At 35.8% G+C, this 16,621-nt stretch overlaps 1 protein-coding gene and 1 long non-coding RNA gene across 20 annotated transcripts in view; one reads left to right on the top strand and one right to left on the bottom strand.

Annotated features, from left to right (window-relative positions):
* Nucleotides 1-16,621, top strand: part of ryr3 (ryanodine receptor 3) — a 342,095-nt gene that overhangs the window by 229,264 nt on the left and 96,210 nt on the right. For all 19 annotated transcript variants that reach the window (XR_010001819.1, XM_062967304.1, XM_062967301.1 and 16 more), the window contains 10 exons: nt 1,537-1,612; nt 1,755-1,878; nt 2,283-2,398; nt 4,514-4,581; nt 5,866-5,987; nt 7,283-7,332; nt 10,602-10,662; nt 11,347-11,585; nt 13,495-13,576; nt 16,444-16,574. Coding sequence is in view for 18 of the 19 variants with exons in the window: in XM_062967304.1 (XP_062823374.1) it covers nt 1,537-1,612; nt 1,755-1,878; nt 2,283-2,398; nt 4,514-4,581; nt 5,866-5,987; nt 7,283-7,332; nt 10,602-10,662; nt 11,347-11,585; nt 13,495-13,576; nt 16,444-16,574 (1,069 nt within the window). In the remaining variant the exon portion in view is untranslated. The remainder of the gene's footprint in view (nt 1-1,536; nt 1,613-1,754; nt 1,879-2,282; nt 2,399-4,513; nt 4,582-5,865; nt 5,988-7,282; nt 7,333-10,601; nt 10,663-11,346; nt 11,586-13,494; nt 13,577-16,443; nt 16,575-16,621) is intronic.
* Nucleotides 57-16,621, bottom strand: part of LOC134295321 (uncharacterized) — an 80,269-nt gene continuing 63,704 nt past the window's right edge. Inside the window, exon 3 of the long non-coding RNA XR_010001865.1 lies at nt 57-1,312. This is a non-coding gene — a long non-coding RNA (uncharacterized LOC134295321). The remainder of the gene's footprint in view (nt 1,313-16,621) is intronic.

Genomic DNA, 16,621 nt, shown 5'->3' with positions numbered 1-16,621 from the left:
ACAGAATATAAATGTTGAAATAAATGAATACGGAAAATAGTGACATTTTCTGGAAACCCTAACAGTACACACTGCTAACTACAATAGTCAGTGTTAATTAATAAGGTAGTGTAACATTGATGATCCTACAAGTGATTAATGTGCTTAAAACATATCAATAAATATACAAAATATAGCACAGACCAAAGATTAATAATATCTGCAGATTAATCTTTAGTGCTTCTATCTTTTTTTTAATGTGTTTTTTATTGTAGATACCAGCGAAACAACAACAAAATCCATCAACATACACATCCAATCACATATTCTCGGTAACATTACACTTGTTAGTTCCACTTTTATCTCCCATTTATGTCCAGTAGTTTTTCGCCCCTCCCCCTCCCTCTTCTATCTTAATACCTATATAAAAGTGCTTCTATCTTAATACCTATATAAAAGTCCAACACACACAAAAATATAATGCAAAAATCACATTTACAAATGCAATTTATATGGGTATAAGACAGAATAAGTTAAAGTCAATGAAAAACAATAACAAAAAGAAATGAAACAACATAATGTTTTGTTTCAATAACTTCATCAGTATGCTCACACTAACAACCTCATCACATTGATGAGGTCCAGCATCGTAATTCGCCAGTCTCTGTGACGATCTGGGTGGCAGCAGGGCAATTCTGGTGCCCTGGCCGTCAAATGATGCTTTCCCATCCCATGTGGGAAAGCATTGTCACTCCTAACTGAACACAGGGCAGCAGCTTCCCACCATGCTGCCACTCCAGTTTGCCCATGGAGCCCCACCGGTAGTCACCCTACATCATTTGATGGGTGGCGTGGGGGTTCATGGGTGAACTGGGGCAGAAGCATCCTAAGATGCTTCTTCCGCTCTGTGTGATAAGGTGATAAGAAGTCTATCATTACTAAGAGGATGAGCAATAAAATATTGTACTCCAGACAACAATAAAAGAACAAATGTCCTTAGCAGCATGCTCCAATTCAATACACTTGCATCCCAATGAAAAAATGACTTTGCATTTGTCCAGATTGAGATCTTTCCATAACTAACAATCCCAATTCTAGTTACTAAAGAAAAGGTACAATACTTACAGGATACTTTAAACTGACTTCCAGCAAAAGACTCTCCTTTCATTTGGTTGCATATTCTGGGGTTCTTATACTCCACCAACGCATTTTAGATATGTTGTCAAAGGCTTTCATGGCCGGGATCACAGGGTTGTTGTATGTTTTCCGGGCTGTATGGTCATGTTCTAGAAGTATTCTCTCCTGATGTTTCGCCCAAATCTATGGCAGGCATCTTCAGAGGTTTTAGATAACAAAACAACAAAGAAAGGCAAAATAAATAATATTTCCTGATGCAGTTGTTATCACTAAGCTTCTTTCTTTTTATTAACTTTTTCAATGAATGATATTTTGAAAATGTTTAATGCATGTTTCTATTAAATGTAATTTATCCATTCCTTGTTATATTTTTCTTCTTCTGACTTTATACTATTCTTTTTTATATTGCTGGTGGTACAGGGAATGGTGGAAATAGTGGCAGAAAACTATCATAACATTTGGGCTAAAAAGAAGAAAATTGAATTAGAAAGTAAAGGTAAGGCTGAAATATTTTGTGCAAAATCTGGAATTTAATAAGGTGAATATCTAAAACTACAGAAAAGTTAATAAAATAGACTTAACGTGTGGAAATTATTGCTATAGCCATAAATATTAGCACTTCTCTCATCTTACCATAGGTGGTGGTAGTCATCCTTTATTGGTCCCATATGACACTTTAACAGCCAAAGAAAAGGCTCGAGATAGGGAGAAAGCACAAGAACTTTTCAGATTTCTTCTAGTGAATGGTGTTGCTATAACAAGGTACGTTATATAAGATCATAGAAACAGTGTTCTCTGAAGTAATTTTTTTGTTTAGTTTTTCATTGTTTTGATACAAATCTGCATCTGAGAAACTTCGATCAAATGGGATATATTTTAATATATTGCATATTGGTATTTCATATTTAAGTGTTTTATTAAACCACAGGTATTCCAATTATGTTGTTTTGGGGAAACAATCTAAATTAATACCAAATTATTTCCTGTAAAATATAAAGATAAAAACAATTGGGTTTTCCAATGAGAAGCTGCCAATATAAAAACAAAACAAAATAGACAATTTGAAAAAAGGTTTCAAAAGGAACATACATTATCATAAACTAGCTTGGGAGAAAATTAGAAAATGTATAGTAAGATTGCTATTTTAAACTTTTCTGAAAAACTAGGGGCTTAAATGACATGGCATTGGATGCTTCATCCATGGAGAAGCGATTTGCTTATAAATTTCTGAAGAAGATTCTCAAATATGTTGATTCTGCTCAAGACTTCATTGCACATTTAGGTAAGTTTCTCCAGATTACTAATCAGAAAGACAGATGATCTCTTTGAACAAATTCACAAATTTGCACAGATTCACAGTGGCCTCATTCTGTCTTCCATCCAATATTGGGAATGCAGGCTCCGCTGAGGAAGTAGGATAGAAAAGATGGGCAGTTACCAGGAGTGTGCCAGGCCAACAGGAGAACAAGCTTTCATTGACCTAAAGGGCAGGGGCTTTGATACAAGTTCTGCTTACCTATCTCCGGGACTTATTTCTGAAATGACACTCAGGGCCAAGACCCCTGACCCCAGCCAGTACGTGCTCCTAAACAGCTCATTGAGCCAAAGGATATGATCCAAACAAGACTTGTTATGAACACCAGACAGATCCTATAGCTAAAGGCTCTGGGAAATGTCATCTTGAGTCTATTTTCCTGGAGTGCTACTCCAGATTAGAAATAATGCAACTAGTTGTATCTGCAGCCTAGTGGTGGAGAAGTTGCCACACAGAACAATATATAGAACACTGCTTCTTAAACTGTGGGTCCTGACCCTAAATGAGGTTTCCTTAGCTCAGTGTTGGGGTCACAAAAATTGGCAACAGTAAATGGATTCTGAATGCCAACCATTTTCAAAAATCTGCTAGCAACAATATGCAGTTTTTACGGTGGACTCTACAGAAAATGCTTCACCTGTACTCCACAAAAAGGAAAATCAGACTGTTTGATTTTATTAATCAAAGGAAAAACAAGTATATGAATAGTTATACAACAACAACAACAATTCTTTATTGATTAGTCACTTTTGACCATATCAAAACATGTAAAACATACAATACGTACACACTTACACATACATACAATAAAACAATGTAAAGTTATACAAAACAAGGCTGTTATAGGAAATGGTCTATTCTAACTGACAAAACAGATGGAGATGATATAGTATTTTGAACCAGGCTTAAATCTGATATCAATGATATCATTTGGAATCGCTGTTCTAGGAGGGAGGGGGGAAGTTTGGGGGGGGGGGGAAGGCATGGGAAACAGGAGATACACATACAAGAAATATATAAAACGTCAATTAAGATAAAGTGACTTTTGGAACAATGTATATTGAGATAAGACCTATATCACAAAAGTTTGTTAATTGAATGGATATGTCAACAAAATTAAAAATCTATAGTTATCAGCATCTCTGTGGGGGATCCTATAGGTCACAGAGAGACTTCAGTTCTATAGAGGAGACAGAAATCACAACATTTCTTATACCAAGAATGTTTAAAAACACAACAACAATAGCAACAACACTAACCCATTACAAACCACACGTTTTGAGGAAATATCTTGAAAAATAGCAACTGAACAGTGACCTTTCTCAAACCATTTTCATTTTGCACGAAAGGAAACATTATTTTAACACGAGGAGTCATACTGTTTTCCATGCTTAATAATTTTCTAGCACCACAGGGTCCTCTGGAATTCCAATGACACTTTGTAACAAAATTTGGAAAACAAACCTGTTCCTGCTTTGAAAGTGTTATTTCCTATTTAATTGTTTGGTACTTACTTTGAAAGTAGTTATACTCTAGAAAGTTTTTTCAGTTTACTAAACCTTTTTCTTGTTTTTTATGATCAAACCAATTAGGAAATGACTTTTATAACCCAGGAACAAACATTATGTTACACAGTATTGGTACTTGCACTTCTAATTTTAGAAGTACAGTAGAGTCTCACTTATCCAACGTTCTGGATTATCCAACGCATTTTTGTAGTCAATGTTTTCAATACATCGTGATATTTTGGTGCTAAATTCGTAAATGCAGTAATTGCTACATAGCATTACTGTGTATTGAACTACTTTTTCTGTAAAATTTGTTGTATAACATGATGTGTTGGTGCTTAATTTGTAAAATCATAATGTAATTTGATGTTTAATAGGCTTTTCCCTAATCTATCCTTATTATCCAACATATTCGCTTATCCAACATTCTGCTGGCCCGTTTACGTTGGATAAGTGAGACTCTACTGTATTGGTACTTCTAAAATTTACCTTGCTTCAGATATTTCAAAATCCTTTCAATATTTTCAAAATATATTTCATTCACTCTTATTTACCATATCATTTTTTTCTACAGAAGCCATTGTCACCAGTGGAAAAACAGAAAAATCCCCACATGACCAAGAAATCAAATTTTTTGCCAAAGTAAGTAACATAAACTGTTTTATGTGTTGTCGAAGGCTTTCATGGCCGGAATCACTGGGTTGTTGTGAGTTTTCCAGGCTGTATGGCCATGTTCCAGAAGCAGTCTCTTCTGAAATTTTACCCACACCTATGACAGGCATCCTCAGAGGTTGTGGGGTCTATTGGGAACTCAATAACTGAGGTTTATATATCTGTGGGAGAAAAAACTCTTGTCTGCTTGAGGTACGTGTGAATGTTGCAATTTGCCATCTTGATAAACATTTTTATTTTAATGGCCTGCAGTTTCAAGGTCTGGTTGTTTACTGCCTGGGTGAGCCCTTTGTTGGGAGGTGTTAGCTGGCCCTGATTGATAATTGATGTTTAGAATTTCCCTTTTTCTGAGTCTTGCTCTTTTTTTATTGTTCTGATTCTAGAGTTTTTTTAATACTGGTAGCCAGATTTTGTTCATTTCCATGGTTTCCTCCTTTCTGTTGAAATTGTTCACATGCTTGTGGATTTCAATGGCTTCTCGGTGTAGACTGACATGGTATTTATTAGAGTGGTCCAGCATTTCTGTGTTCTCAAATAATATGCTGTGTTCAGGTTGGTTCATCAAGTGCTCTGCTATGGCTGACTTCGCTGGCTGAATTAGTCTGCAGTGCCTTTCATGTTCCTTGATTCGTGTTTGGGCGCTACGTTTGGTAGTACCTATGTAGACTTGTCCACAGCTATATGGTATACAGTAGACTCCTGCAGAGGTGAGAGGATCCCTCTTGTCCTTTCCTTAGTGTAGCATTTGTTGGATTTTCCTCGTGGGTCTGTAGATTGTTTGTATGTTGTGTTTCTTCATCAGCTTCCCTATGTGGCCATTGGCTCCCTTGATGTATGATAAGAACACTTCTCCTCTGGATGGATCTTTGTCTTTACTCTTACGACTTGTTCTTGGCCTTGCCGCTCTTCTGATGTCTGTGGTGGAGTATCCATTGGTCTGTAGAGCCCAGTTTAGGTGGTTCAGTTCACCTTGGAGGAGGTGGAGTTCGCAGATTCTTTTTGCACGGTCTGCCAGGACTTTGATTGTGCTTCTTTTTTTGACTTGGGTGATGGTTGGCGTTTTTATGTAGATATCTATCTGTGTGTGTAGGTTTTCTGTAAACTGTGTGGCCCAATTGTTGAAAAAATAAGATAACAGAGAATTAATAGGAACTCTGTCAAATTGGGACAATCTGATAGTATAAACCTGCCCCTATTTATGCCTCATAGTGATACTTAAATTTTATATAAATTGTTTTCATCTCTTTTCCCTAGGTTCTGCTGCCATTAGTTGATCAGTATTTTACCAATCATTGCCTGTACTTTCTCTCTTCCCCCACCAAACCTCTCAGCAGTAGTGGGTATGCTTCAAATAAAGAAAAGGAAATGGTAGCAAGGTATGTAGCAAAGAAACGTACATTCTGTAATATTGTACATTTAGTAATTAAGGTAGCATAAAAATGTTTGAACATATAAGATAAAATACAGTAAGTATGAGTATTATACATTGAACTGAATTTCAGATTCAATTCCTTGTTTAACTTTGTTCCATCATTATTTGTGGGAAATGATTTCTGAATCAAACCTATATGTATGTACAATAAGTGAGAGTACTGTAATTTCAAAGACATTACCAATATAACACTACCACATATCTTCGGAATTGTTACCTTTATTTTAGCATAGCGTGGTAGATAAGTTTGTGTTTGCTATAGCATCATTTGGCTGACATTTATACTACTGGTGTAGTGTAAGAACTAACATTTAGCTTTAGCTTTCAGTTGAGGGCGAGAACTTTATATCCATCCTATTATGTCCTTGCACAACATAAAAAAACTTCCTTTGAGGTTTCTTTCTGGTCATGAAAAGGAGGGCAAACCAATCCATCCAGAATAGGATTCACACTAAAATCTTGGAATGGTTTTCTGTCCTGTGTTGAGTTCTAGGGTGCTTTTCTGGTTAGTATTTCTGGTTATTTTCTTCTTTATTTATTGAAGCCTGCAAAACTGTGAGGGTTCCTCCTCCCAGCAGAGGTTTCAGAACTTTCTAGAAGTCTTGCCTTTTTTAAAATGGATTGGAAGAGCCAGACGTCAAAAGTGTCCTCCTTTTCATGATAAGAAAGAACCTTTATGAGTCTGCTTCCTTCCATCTTTATTAATGTCTGTGGATGCTAAATATAAAAAGAGTTAAACAGCTCCTGGTGTTATTCCTCTTAACTTTATTTAAGATAATTTAAGTAAATGCTTTATTTGACAGAGCAAAACTTTGAAAAACTTTGTTTTATTTTTACTAGGGATGGAAAAAAATACTCTAAAACATTGGCAAATGGTAGAAAGACATGTTTTTGAGTGTGAAGAAACCCTGACAAGAATAATTCTGGACTGAAGATAATCTTGGCAGTTCAGGATCTATTCTACAAAAAAAAAATCACATTTGGTTATTTAAGCACAATAAACAGCATTTTCTATGTGAAAAAATATTTCAATGCAGAAACATTTATTCCTGTGGAGAAAATGTTATTTTCTTTTCAGAAAAACTAATATTAGATTAATAATTTATTTTATCAAAGTATATTTGATAACTTTGTTTCACGAACTTTTATTTCCACCACTGTTCCTTGCTATTGTGTCATCTAAACAAATCTTTAATCTCTGTATTTTTCTCTACTATTTTGTATTCTTCTTTATTATAGCCTTTTCTGCAAACTTGCTGCTCTTGTTAGACATAGAATTTCACTTTTTGGTAAGTTAAGAAAGAATTTGCTTAAGTTATAAACACCAACTATCTTAATACTATGAATGTATATGGACTATCTGAATTTCTTCTGACTTTGTGAGAAAATGGGCACATTTTAAACTAGAGGTTAGTCTTTCCCCCCCTCATCTGTGGACATCCCCCATATGTTACTTTAAGCTGTCCTTTCCTCTTCTGCTTCTGTCATACTCCTGTGTGGGCTTTCCTTGGCACCCTTTTGTAGAACTTTCTACCAATCTAATTTCCTGTTTCGATAATAACTTTTATCTTGTTGCTTGTATTATATGTAATATGTCATTGTGGTCCCTGTGACTCATATATATGGGTGTTTTGAGACTGCATAGAACTTATTGGGAACTTTACAGAACTCAGTGAAGCATTTTGACAGGAACCTCACTTCTCCCAGTGTGCACATCCAAACTAACCTCATAGTTCCCTTCAGGTCCTTTTCATGCATTCTAGCAGCAGCTAAGTTTGGATCTCAGTTATTCCTCTCTTTGGGACAAGGTTTCTTTCAACATCTCCTTTGATTTGTTTCCATCTATTTTTCTGATCTTTCTTCAAAATGTTTCTCTTTAACAAGAAAAAAGAAGTACTCTTATATTATTCATTTGCCACCATCAATAGTAGTAGTGGTGCTTTGACAATTGAGGCTTTCCTTCAAGAAATGTGACTTGTACAGGAATAGGACATTGGTGCTTGAAATGCTCATTTATGTTGTTTATTTTGTTTGATCCCTGCACATGTCATCAGAAAGTGTAGGCATTGCCAGGCTTTTACTAAGCTTTGGCCTTTTCTTCTGGAAGAAGAAAACTTCCAACATTGTTAGATCATCTTGAGTAAGTTCCATTTTTAGTAGATGCTACCGATACCAGCCAACAGCCTTATGATAGTATAGGTTTGGAATCAAAGTTGACTACAGTTGATTCCAGTATGATCCCTGCTGTATGTACACATTGTGCAGCCAACATTATCATTGCAACTTTTCCAGAATGATCAGAATAATCAAGATCTGTGATCTATCTGTCCAAACTTTTGACATCAGAATTCAGCATTAACATTTGATCCATTACTATAAATTCAATTCCCATTGTCTGCACTGTAGGAGGCGGCCTCCAGCTACCTTAATTGCCAGGCATTGTCTACCATCACAAGGGCAATCTTCATTGTTTACTTTCTCAACTGTGTCTTATCAGCACAGACCAAATTGATCCATGTCCAACCTATGATACATCTTAGACATCTTATTGGAGGTGCAAGCATGACATAAATATCACCTGCTTTATCATCATGTAGGAGATATCTATTGTTGTGCTGTCTTGCTGAAGCAGTCCATGGTGCCAAAATTTCAGAAACTATGGCAACAATTTCAGCAGCTACATCCAACAGTCCAAGGTCAAAAGCCATAAATCTACATAAAGTCCAAGCAGTTGATTTTTTGTCAATAACAGTCCAAAAATCAGATACTCAGAATTAAGTTTGGTGGAGAGGTGAACTAAAAAATTACTTCCAACCAATAACAAATGGCTAGTCCCTGCCTTGAAGGACAGTCAGTTCAGCCAATGCACACATTTAGAACAGTATTTAAAATGTGAATCTCACATTTGTGAATGCAAAACCTTTTTGTTGCATCTGTAAAGGAGGGTTCCTGCGAGCCGCCCGAGGCTTCCTGTTTCCCCTAGGCTTGGTGGTCTTACTTCTACCTTCTCTATTTGCCTCTTTGAATGCTGTTGTTCTTCATTCTTGGACAATGAACTTTCAAAGAGGAGGCATGACATCTACTCCAAAAATAGCTAAGACAACTCTGTTTTGCTCCATTTGAATCCAGCCTTTGTAACCTGCTCTTCTGACCCAATTCTAGATATCACTCTCTGTTTAATGGCATGGAGGATCAAATCTGCGTCTACTTAGCAAAGCAAGTCCTAGATATTCTTCAGGAAGCCAAAAGCTTCCAACAAAATATTCCTATAATGTAAAATGGGAAAATTCTACATCTTTTAAGGAAACAACAATACTCCAGTAAAGGCTATTACTGTTCATAAAGTGCAACTTTTCCTAACACATTTAAGATGCAGTTCCAGAAGGGAACAGTGTTGACACTAGTTCCAGACTGGCATACTTTCCTGCTAATGAGTATAGCCTGTTAATATTCCATAAGTTTGAGTCACAGAGATCATGAAGAAGAATAGATTGCTTACTTCTTGGTGTAGTTCTTTGAGTGATCATCTGTGAACTCACACAACCCCTTTTCTCCCCTCAATTATGTTATGTTCCAAAGGTCTCCACTGCAGTATGCCATAAGGAACTGAGGGGGAAGATGGGGGTACATTTGGACATGTGCATGAGAGCGGGTGCAACTCCCATCAAAACACTTCCATAAGATCTGTTGAGAATCAACTCTGCACAGGTTCAGAACAACCCATATGCATTAATTCACAGATGACCACTTGAAAAACCACAGTTACGGGTAAGCAGCCTGTTCGTATTTCACTAAATTAAAGAAGGTTCCATGTCACAATCAATCAATTTCAATTTCAATCAATCATTTATACCCCGCCCTTCTCACCCGGGGGGACTCAGGACGGCTTACAAGTGGCAATTGATGCTGTTACACTGATATACAATGAACTAAAACGTTAAAACAGTTAAAACAGTCATAAAATACAATATACAAAGTTTAAAACAATGCAAAGTGCCCATGCCATTCCTTATGTACCAGACCTTATGCAAGAGCCGTAATTCAGACCGTGTCAAAGCCAACACATGCTTATTCTTCGAATGCCTGCGTACATAGCCACAAGCTATGCTGCAGCAATTATAAAAATGATTTCTGACGTTTTTCTCTGCACCAGAGGAGGCCCAAAATTGAGAAAGATCAAGGATAAGCTCCAATATCCTTGTCTCAATCATGTGCTTTGAATCACTTGTGGGTTTGGAGGAGTCTAAAGAGATTAAAATGCATCTTCCATTCTGCACATGTAAGGTTAGACAGTCTGAATAATATTTACACTCCAAGTGCTTTCCCATTTTTAAGAATGGAAAGGTATTCATAAAAGCAGAAGTGGTTGTTAATAAAGGAGAGTTTGCATGGCAGCCATGAACATAATATTTATATGAAACAGTGAAAACAAGGAGGAAACTGAAGTAGTAAGATGAAGGAGAATAGCTCTTCCACATGTATTATTTACTAGACAATTTACTCTTTGCACGTCCTTGTTTCAAACTGCCAACACATTATTTCCCCCAATTTTTAATAGGTAATGATGCTACTACAATGGTGAGCTGCCTACATATTTTGGCTCAGTCATTAGATACAAGGTAAGTTTTCAAATTTGTTACCGTATTCCAATATTCTCTTTAAATAATATGCAGTTAATATGACAGGAAGGTGATTTTTTTTTTTACATCACCTTCTGAAATTTCTGCCATACACACAATTTGATGTAAAGAATGAGCTAAATGGCTAGTTCAAAGAAACATGTATTTTTGGCCTTTTCACCTGATGCAAGAAAAGGATTTATGACTGTTGTAGCTTCTGATAGATTTATTATAGCTATACAACCCTTTGGCCCTAAGAAGTTCCTCTTCCCTATTTTATAGAGAATTGATGATCAATGAGTTATGTAAACCTCCATTTGTGCTCAGATGTGGTATAACCCAGTTACAGATTTATCACTGTAATGAGCATTAAGTTATAACCTATCACCACTTTTTCCTAAGCTTTTCTGTGTCATGTTGTAAATGTTTTATTGGCATATACATCTAAAGTTGTCAACAGCAGCTTTGCAAAAACTGGGCATAATCTTAACTCCACAAATGATAAGTCTAAAAAGAACATTCCATATTTTAATGAAGGTAAATGATTTCCCATTGTTGTAATTATTAATGTAATTAACATAATTGTCTATATACCCCAAACAGACATTAGTTGAATAAGAATAAGGGTTTTTTCTGTCTAGCCATTTTGCTCTCCAAATGATATTTTTAAAAATCATCTTGTAGAACCGTCATGAAATCTGGCTCAGAACTGGTTAAAGCTGGGTTATGTGCCTTCTTTGAAAATGCAGCTGAAGATCTTGAGAAGACATCAGAAAATCTTAAACTTGGAAAATTTACCCATTCCCGAACACAAATTAAAGGAGTTTCTCAGAATATCAACTACACAACAGTCGCACTCTTGCCTATTTTGACATCTATTTTTGAACATGTTGCACAGCATCATTTTGGCACTGATTTACTTTGTAAGTCCTTTTATTTGTATCTTTGGTTTCATCAGATTGTTTCTGCTGTGATTAGAAAGTTCAGAGATTCTTCTCATCCTGAAAGGGGTCAGATAATTACATGTTCAAAAGAGCTCATTCTCTGGATGGCATGGAGAAACTATCCACACATAATTAGGTTATTCCCAGCATGCCAGAGCCCATGAAATCCAAAATGATTTTTCATTACTATTTTTTAGTTTTAAAATTTACTTCAGTTTAAAAATTTCCCATCTTTCTGCCTACATGTAGTTTTGCCTTCACCACTGGAATTAGTTGATTTAGTTAAACACTTAAATCTTTTGAGGAGAGGATTGTTTCTGTAGAAGCATCTCCTCAGGTTGAAACGATAAGAAAACAAAGTGTGGATGATGTGGGCAAGAACTGACATTACAGACTGCTCTCCAGAAAATTACAACTAATGAAAATAAAAATATTAATTGTGCCCAGATTTTTGCAGACCAGCAGACCTCTGAGGTGATTAATGACAGGATATTGTTAGAATATAACAATAAGTGAAAGTGATTCTGATGGTTGCCCTCAAGCCCCTTTGAAAAAGCCTAATTCACAGACATTTTTCAAAGAGGCTTGAAGACAACCATAGGGAAGAGGACTAGGCAGATATTTTGAGAAAGATTTTAAAAAGCTTAAATGGGGGCAAAAGTAGGGAAAACATGTGATTTTGAACCTAGTAGCAAAAGCAGAGGAATCACCTAATGTTTCTTTGGTCCACTATGATGGGAAGGAATGTTCCACAGCAAGCGTCAAGACCCAATCATGCTGTGTTTCTAAGCAACAGGAGTAGTAAGATGCTGGAACGCAAGCAAGTCGTTCAAGGGAAAGGAGACTTGTAAAGCTCCAGTGGGCAGAAGTGAGCAACTCTTACTTCCTGACTTTTCAGAGAAGATTGATAACTGAAAATCATGTGTCAGTAAATGCATTAATTAGGGGGTCTGTCAATAGGGAGATTAATAGCATAATTAATTCACATGCTACAACTCCCTTTCTAATGGAAAGTGTTCAATGACATTGAATAATGTAATTAATTGAAACAACCAGATGAATTTACTGAATTTATTACAGATTCAAGATTTAAATACAATAAATGTGTTACCTGGTGATTCACAGAAATTAAATAATAGGAATAATGTTTGAGGGACAGAATGAAACTGCCTCTACTGATTGACGTGCCTAAGACAAAGTAAAGTAAGAACAGAGATGGAAGGAAAATAGGAAAGTCAGGAAATGGGATTGAGAAAACAGGAAGGAAGTGCAATGTGTTTAGAGTGAATTAACACAGCATCAGAATAGGAGATTTATTCAGGAATGTATGAGGGTGATATAGCAGAGGAATGTTTCAGTGATAGAATTCTACAGAAAGTAATAGAGCAGGAAAAGTAGATTCAAACAGGTTAATTGATGAAACATTTGAAAGTATTACAGATGTTATGCGACTGTAAGAAGGAAGTCCAGGCTAGCAAGGGGAAAAGAAATAAAGATAGTAAAACAGTAACAATGGTGAGAAAACCAGCACTAAAGGATGTAGAGTCCTTTACCTGACTTGTTTAAGGAGATTATTGATTTGGGGTTAGAATCCTTTCTGGGTAAATCCTTTAGTGCTGGTATTATATATCATTAAAAAAAGGACATAGAATCAAAAGTCCACATGTATGTGTTCCAGTGACAAAACTAGATAAAAATGTGATTACATTTTAATTAAGTATCATCAACAAGACATTACAGCATGAAACATTTCACCATATTTGGTTTAATCACACAATTGTCCAAATATTTGAGATACGTGTGTGAAAGAGATAAAGGGAGAAATTGCTTTCCCCTAGCTTCCTGTCTGTGTGCTCAAACATAATAACATTTACTTTTTTTCTTCCAGTAGGTGATGTCCAAGTTTCATGTTACAGAATTCTTTGTAGCCTATATTCCCTTGGAACTGGGAAGAACATTTATGTCGAGAGGTACATTATTAAAAATGAAACACACTAAGAAAAATAGTTGTTGATGTATTATTATATTAAGGATAGTGTTCATTAAATAAATATTATCAGCTGGAGTATGTTCTTAAAAATAACCTATGCAATATTTTGTATTCGGGATGTTTAGGTTAACTTTTAAAATTAAGCCAGACATACTTCTATTCTGTTTTTAAAGTTTTTCTGAGAAAAATCTGAATTATAATAATGCTTCAGAATGTGTTTATTTGAAAGCTACCATATGGATTAGTATATTGTTCACAGCGCTTACCAAAATAGGGGTTAATGAGAGCTTCACTTTGTTCACAATGAAACATATACTTGGCATATTTCTAGCAAATGGAGTTGAGTTGAGAATTCACATTTCTCTGAACATTGCGCTACTGGGAAATATGCTCACAAAGTATACAAAGATGTCTATTTTAGGAAGCAGCATGTTCAAAATACACAGATTGTGGGAAATGCACAGAAAAAAAATCATGTACTATGCTGGGAAAATATGTACATTTGTCAACATGTGCAAAGCATTTATATTTATTACAAAGCCAGTGATAATGAATGCTGAAAAATGCAGCTCAACAATATGTAAGGGCTACATAATTTCTATGTGAATATTGATAGGTGTAGTCCATAATACGTTATTTAGTTTTGAAAAAGGATATTGGCTATTAGCAGTAACATTGTATTGAATTAAGGTATATATGATAGGAGTGCAAACATTCACATTCTTCAATCCTCATATTAAAGGATAAATAGTTCCAGTAGCTTTTTCCTCCTCTGCAGGGAGAAATGATGATGTCTGAGTGGTTTTTTAAATGTATTCATACTTAGTGAAGCTTTTTGGATCATCATGTGGCAGAGAAATATCCATGGTTCTTCTGAGTATAAAATGGTTTTTTTTTGGGGGGGGGGGTACAGCAAACAACTTTTTGCACATATCGCCACGCATACATCACATTCCTTTCTTTGCAGGAAATGCATTTTGTGCAAAAAAAAAAATGCTTTTAAGAAAAAGCTGTGTGAATTTCTGAGATAAATGATCCCCCCAAAGATCTTCAAAGTGTGACTACCTCTCAAGAACTGTACAGAAATTCATACAGAACTGCTTTCTTTGTCAAGATTAGCTGTCATATTTTTGCTACACCTATAAGTGCAGTTCTCCTGTCTGTACTACTATTATAGCTGTTTCCACACTTTTACAAGAGTATTGATATTGTTTGTTAACAAAACTAACCAACATTTTCTTGTTGGCTTTCATGGTCACCCATTTCCACCCATTATTCACCCATTTCCAGTCTCTGTCTCAATTTCAACCAGCTGTATTCAGAACTGGATGAGTAATTGTGCCTCTGGTTCCCAGAACCCCCAGGCTTTCCAGAAGGATACCGTAGTTGATGGTATCGAAGGCCACTGAGAGGTCTAGAAGCACCAACAGGAACACACACCCTATGTCAGTGTTAAGACTGAGATCATCCACTAAGGCAACCATAGCAGTCTCTGAAGTCAGTTTGAAATGAGTCAAGGAAGTGTGTGTCATCCAAGATTGCCTGAAATTGGGGACAACTGCCTTCTCAATCATCTTGCCCAAAAAAGGAAGGTTGGAGTCTGGTCTGTAATGATTAATGACCAGGGGATCTAACTATTACTTATTTTAAGCAAGTTGGAGAGGTCTCCACTTTGAGAGAGAGACCTGAATGAAGAATAACAAGTTTTCTTAATGGATAGTGCATGCATCATTAAAAATACACCTCATCTTCCTGCTCCATTATTCCTCTGAAGTTATTACACCAGAGCAATGGCTAACATGTAAAGGTTAGTTTTGCTTCGTTGAGTCTGCTTACCTGACATATGTAAAGCCACCAACTGTCCACATTACCATTTACAGATAGAACATTTGATCCAGAGTAGATGCTTCATTTGCTTAGGCTGTTTTGCTAGATCATGTCATTTATCTCTTATGAGAAGCTAGAATATGAATACCCCATGTGTCAGTCACAAAGGCCACAAAGGAAAAATAACAGATTCTCGGTGATGAAATGAAAATCAACAAAGGGCAGTGTTTTTCAATCAATTTCAATTGTCCAGAAATAATTTACTCTAATTAAAATAAACCAGATTATGTTTCTCATAAAGTCACTTCAAGTACTAATTAATACAGTGAAATATAGAAAGAAATATGTCTTCATCAACAAGTTTCTATTGAAACTTGTTCACAAGGAGAGTGTTTAAATTTATGAATCCTAAAAAATTATATAATAGCTCAGCAAGAACAACTTTTGTGCTATTATGTTTCAATGTCCATAAATTGCATATCATGTTACAGTAGAGTCTCACTTATCCAAGCTAAACGGGCCGGCAGAAGCTTGGATAAGCGAATATCTTGGATAATAAGGAGGGATTAAGGAAAAGCCTATTAAACATCAAATTAGGTTATGATTTTACAAATTAAGCACCAAAACATCATGTTATACAACAAATTTGACAGAAAAAGTAGTTCAATACGCAGTAATGTTATGTTGTAATTACTGTATTTACGAATTTAGCACCAAAATATCACGATATATTGAAAACATTGACTACAAAAATGGCTTGGATAATCCAGAAACTTGGATAAGTGAGGCTTGGATAAGTGAAACTCTACTGTACTTGCAATCTCAAAGGTGACTTCATTTGAAAACATTTCCTACATGGAAGGACAAGTGAATAAATTTTACAAGTTAAGCCTTGTTACTGCTGAAAGTTAATTTCATGTGTGAATTTGATAGCTGATGATACTTTGGAATTGCATGCATTTCGTGGAATTCATAATAAATTGTGGGATTTGTTTTCATTTATGATGTTTTATTTTATAGGCAAAGGCCAGCACTTGGTGAGTGCTTGGCTTCTCTTGCAGCAGCAATTCCAGTGGCCTTTCTTGAACCTTCACTCAACCTTTACAATCCCCTCTCTGTCTTCAACACAAAAACTACCAGAGAGAGAGCTAGTAAGTACTATGCTACAAAAACAACAAGGTTCTTTTGAATGAAAATA

Source organism: Anolis carolinensis, chromosome 1, assembly GCF_035594765.1.
Source record: "Anolis carolinensis isolate JA03-04 chromosome 1, rAnoCar3.1.pri, whole genome shotgun sequence".
NCBI lineage: Eukaryota > Metazoa > Chordata > Lepidosauria > Squamata > Dactyloidae > Anolis > Anolis carolinensis.
This window is presented reverse-complemented; position numbering and strand designations above follow the sequence as displayed.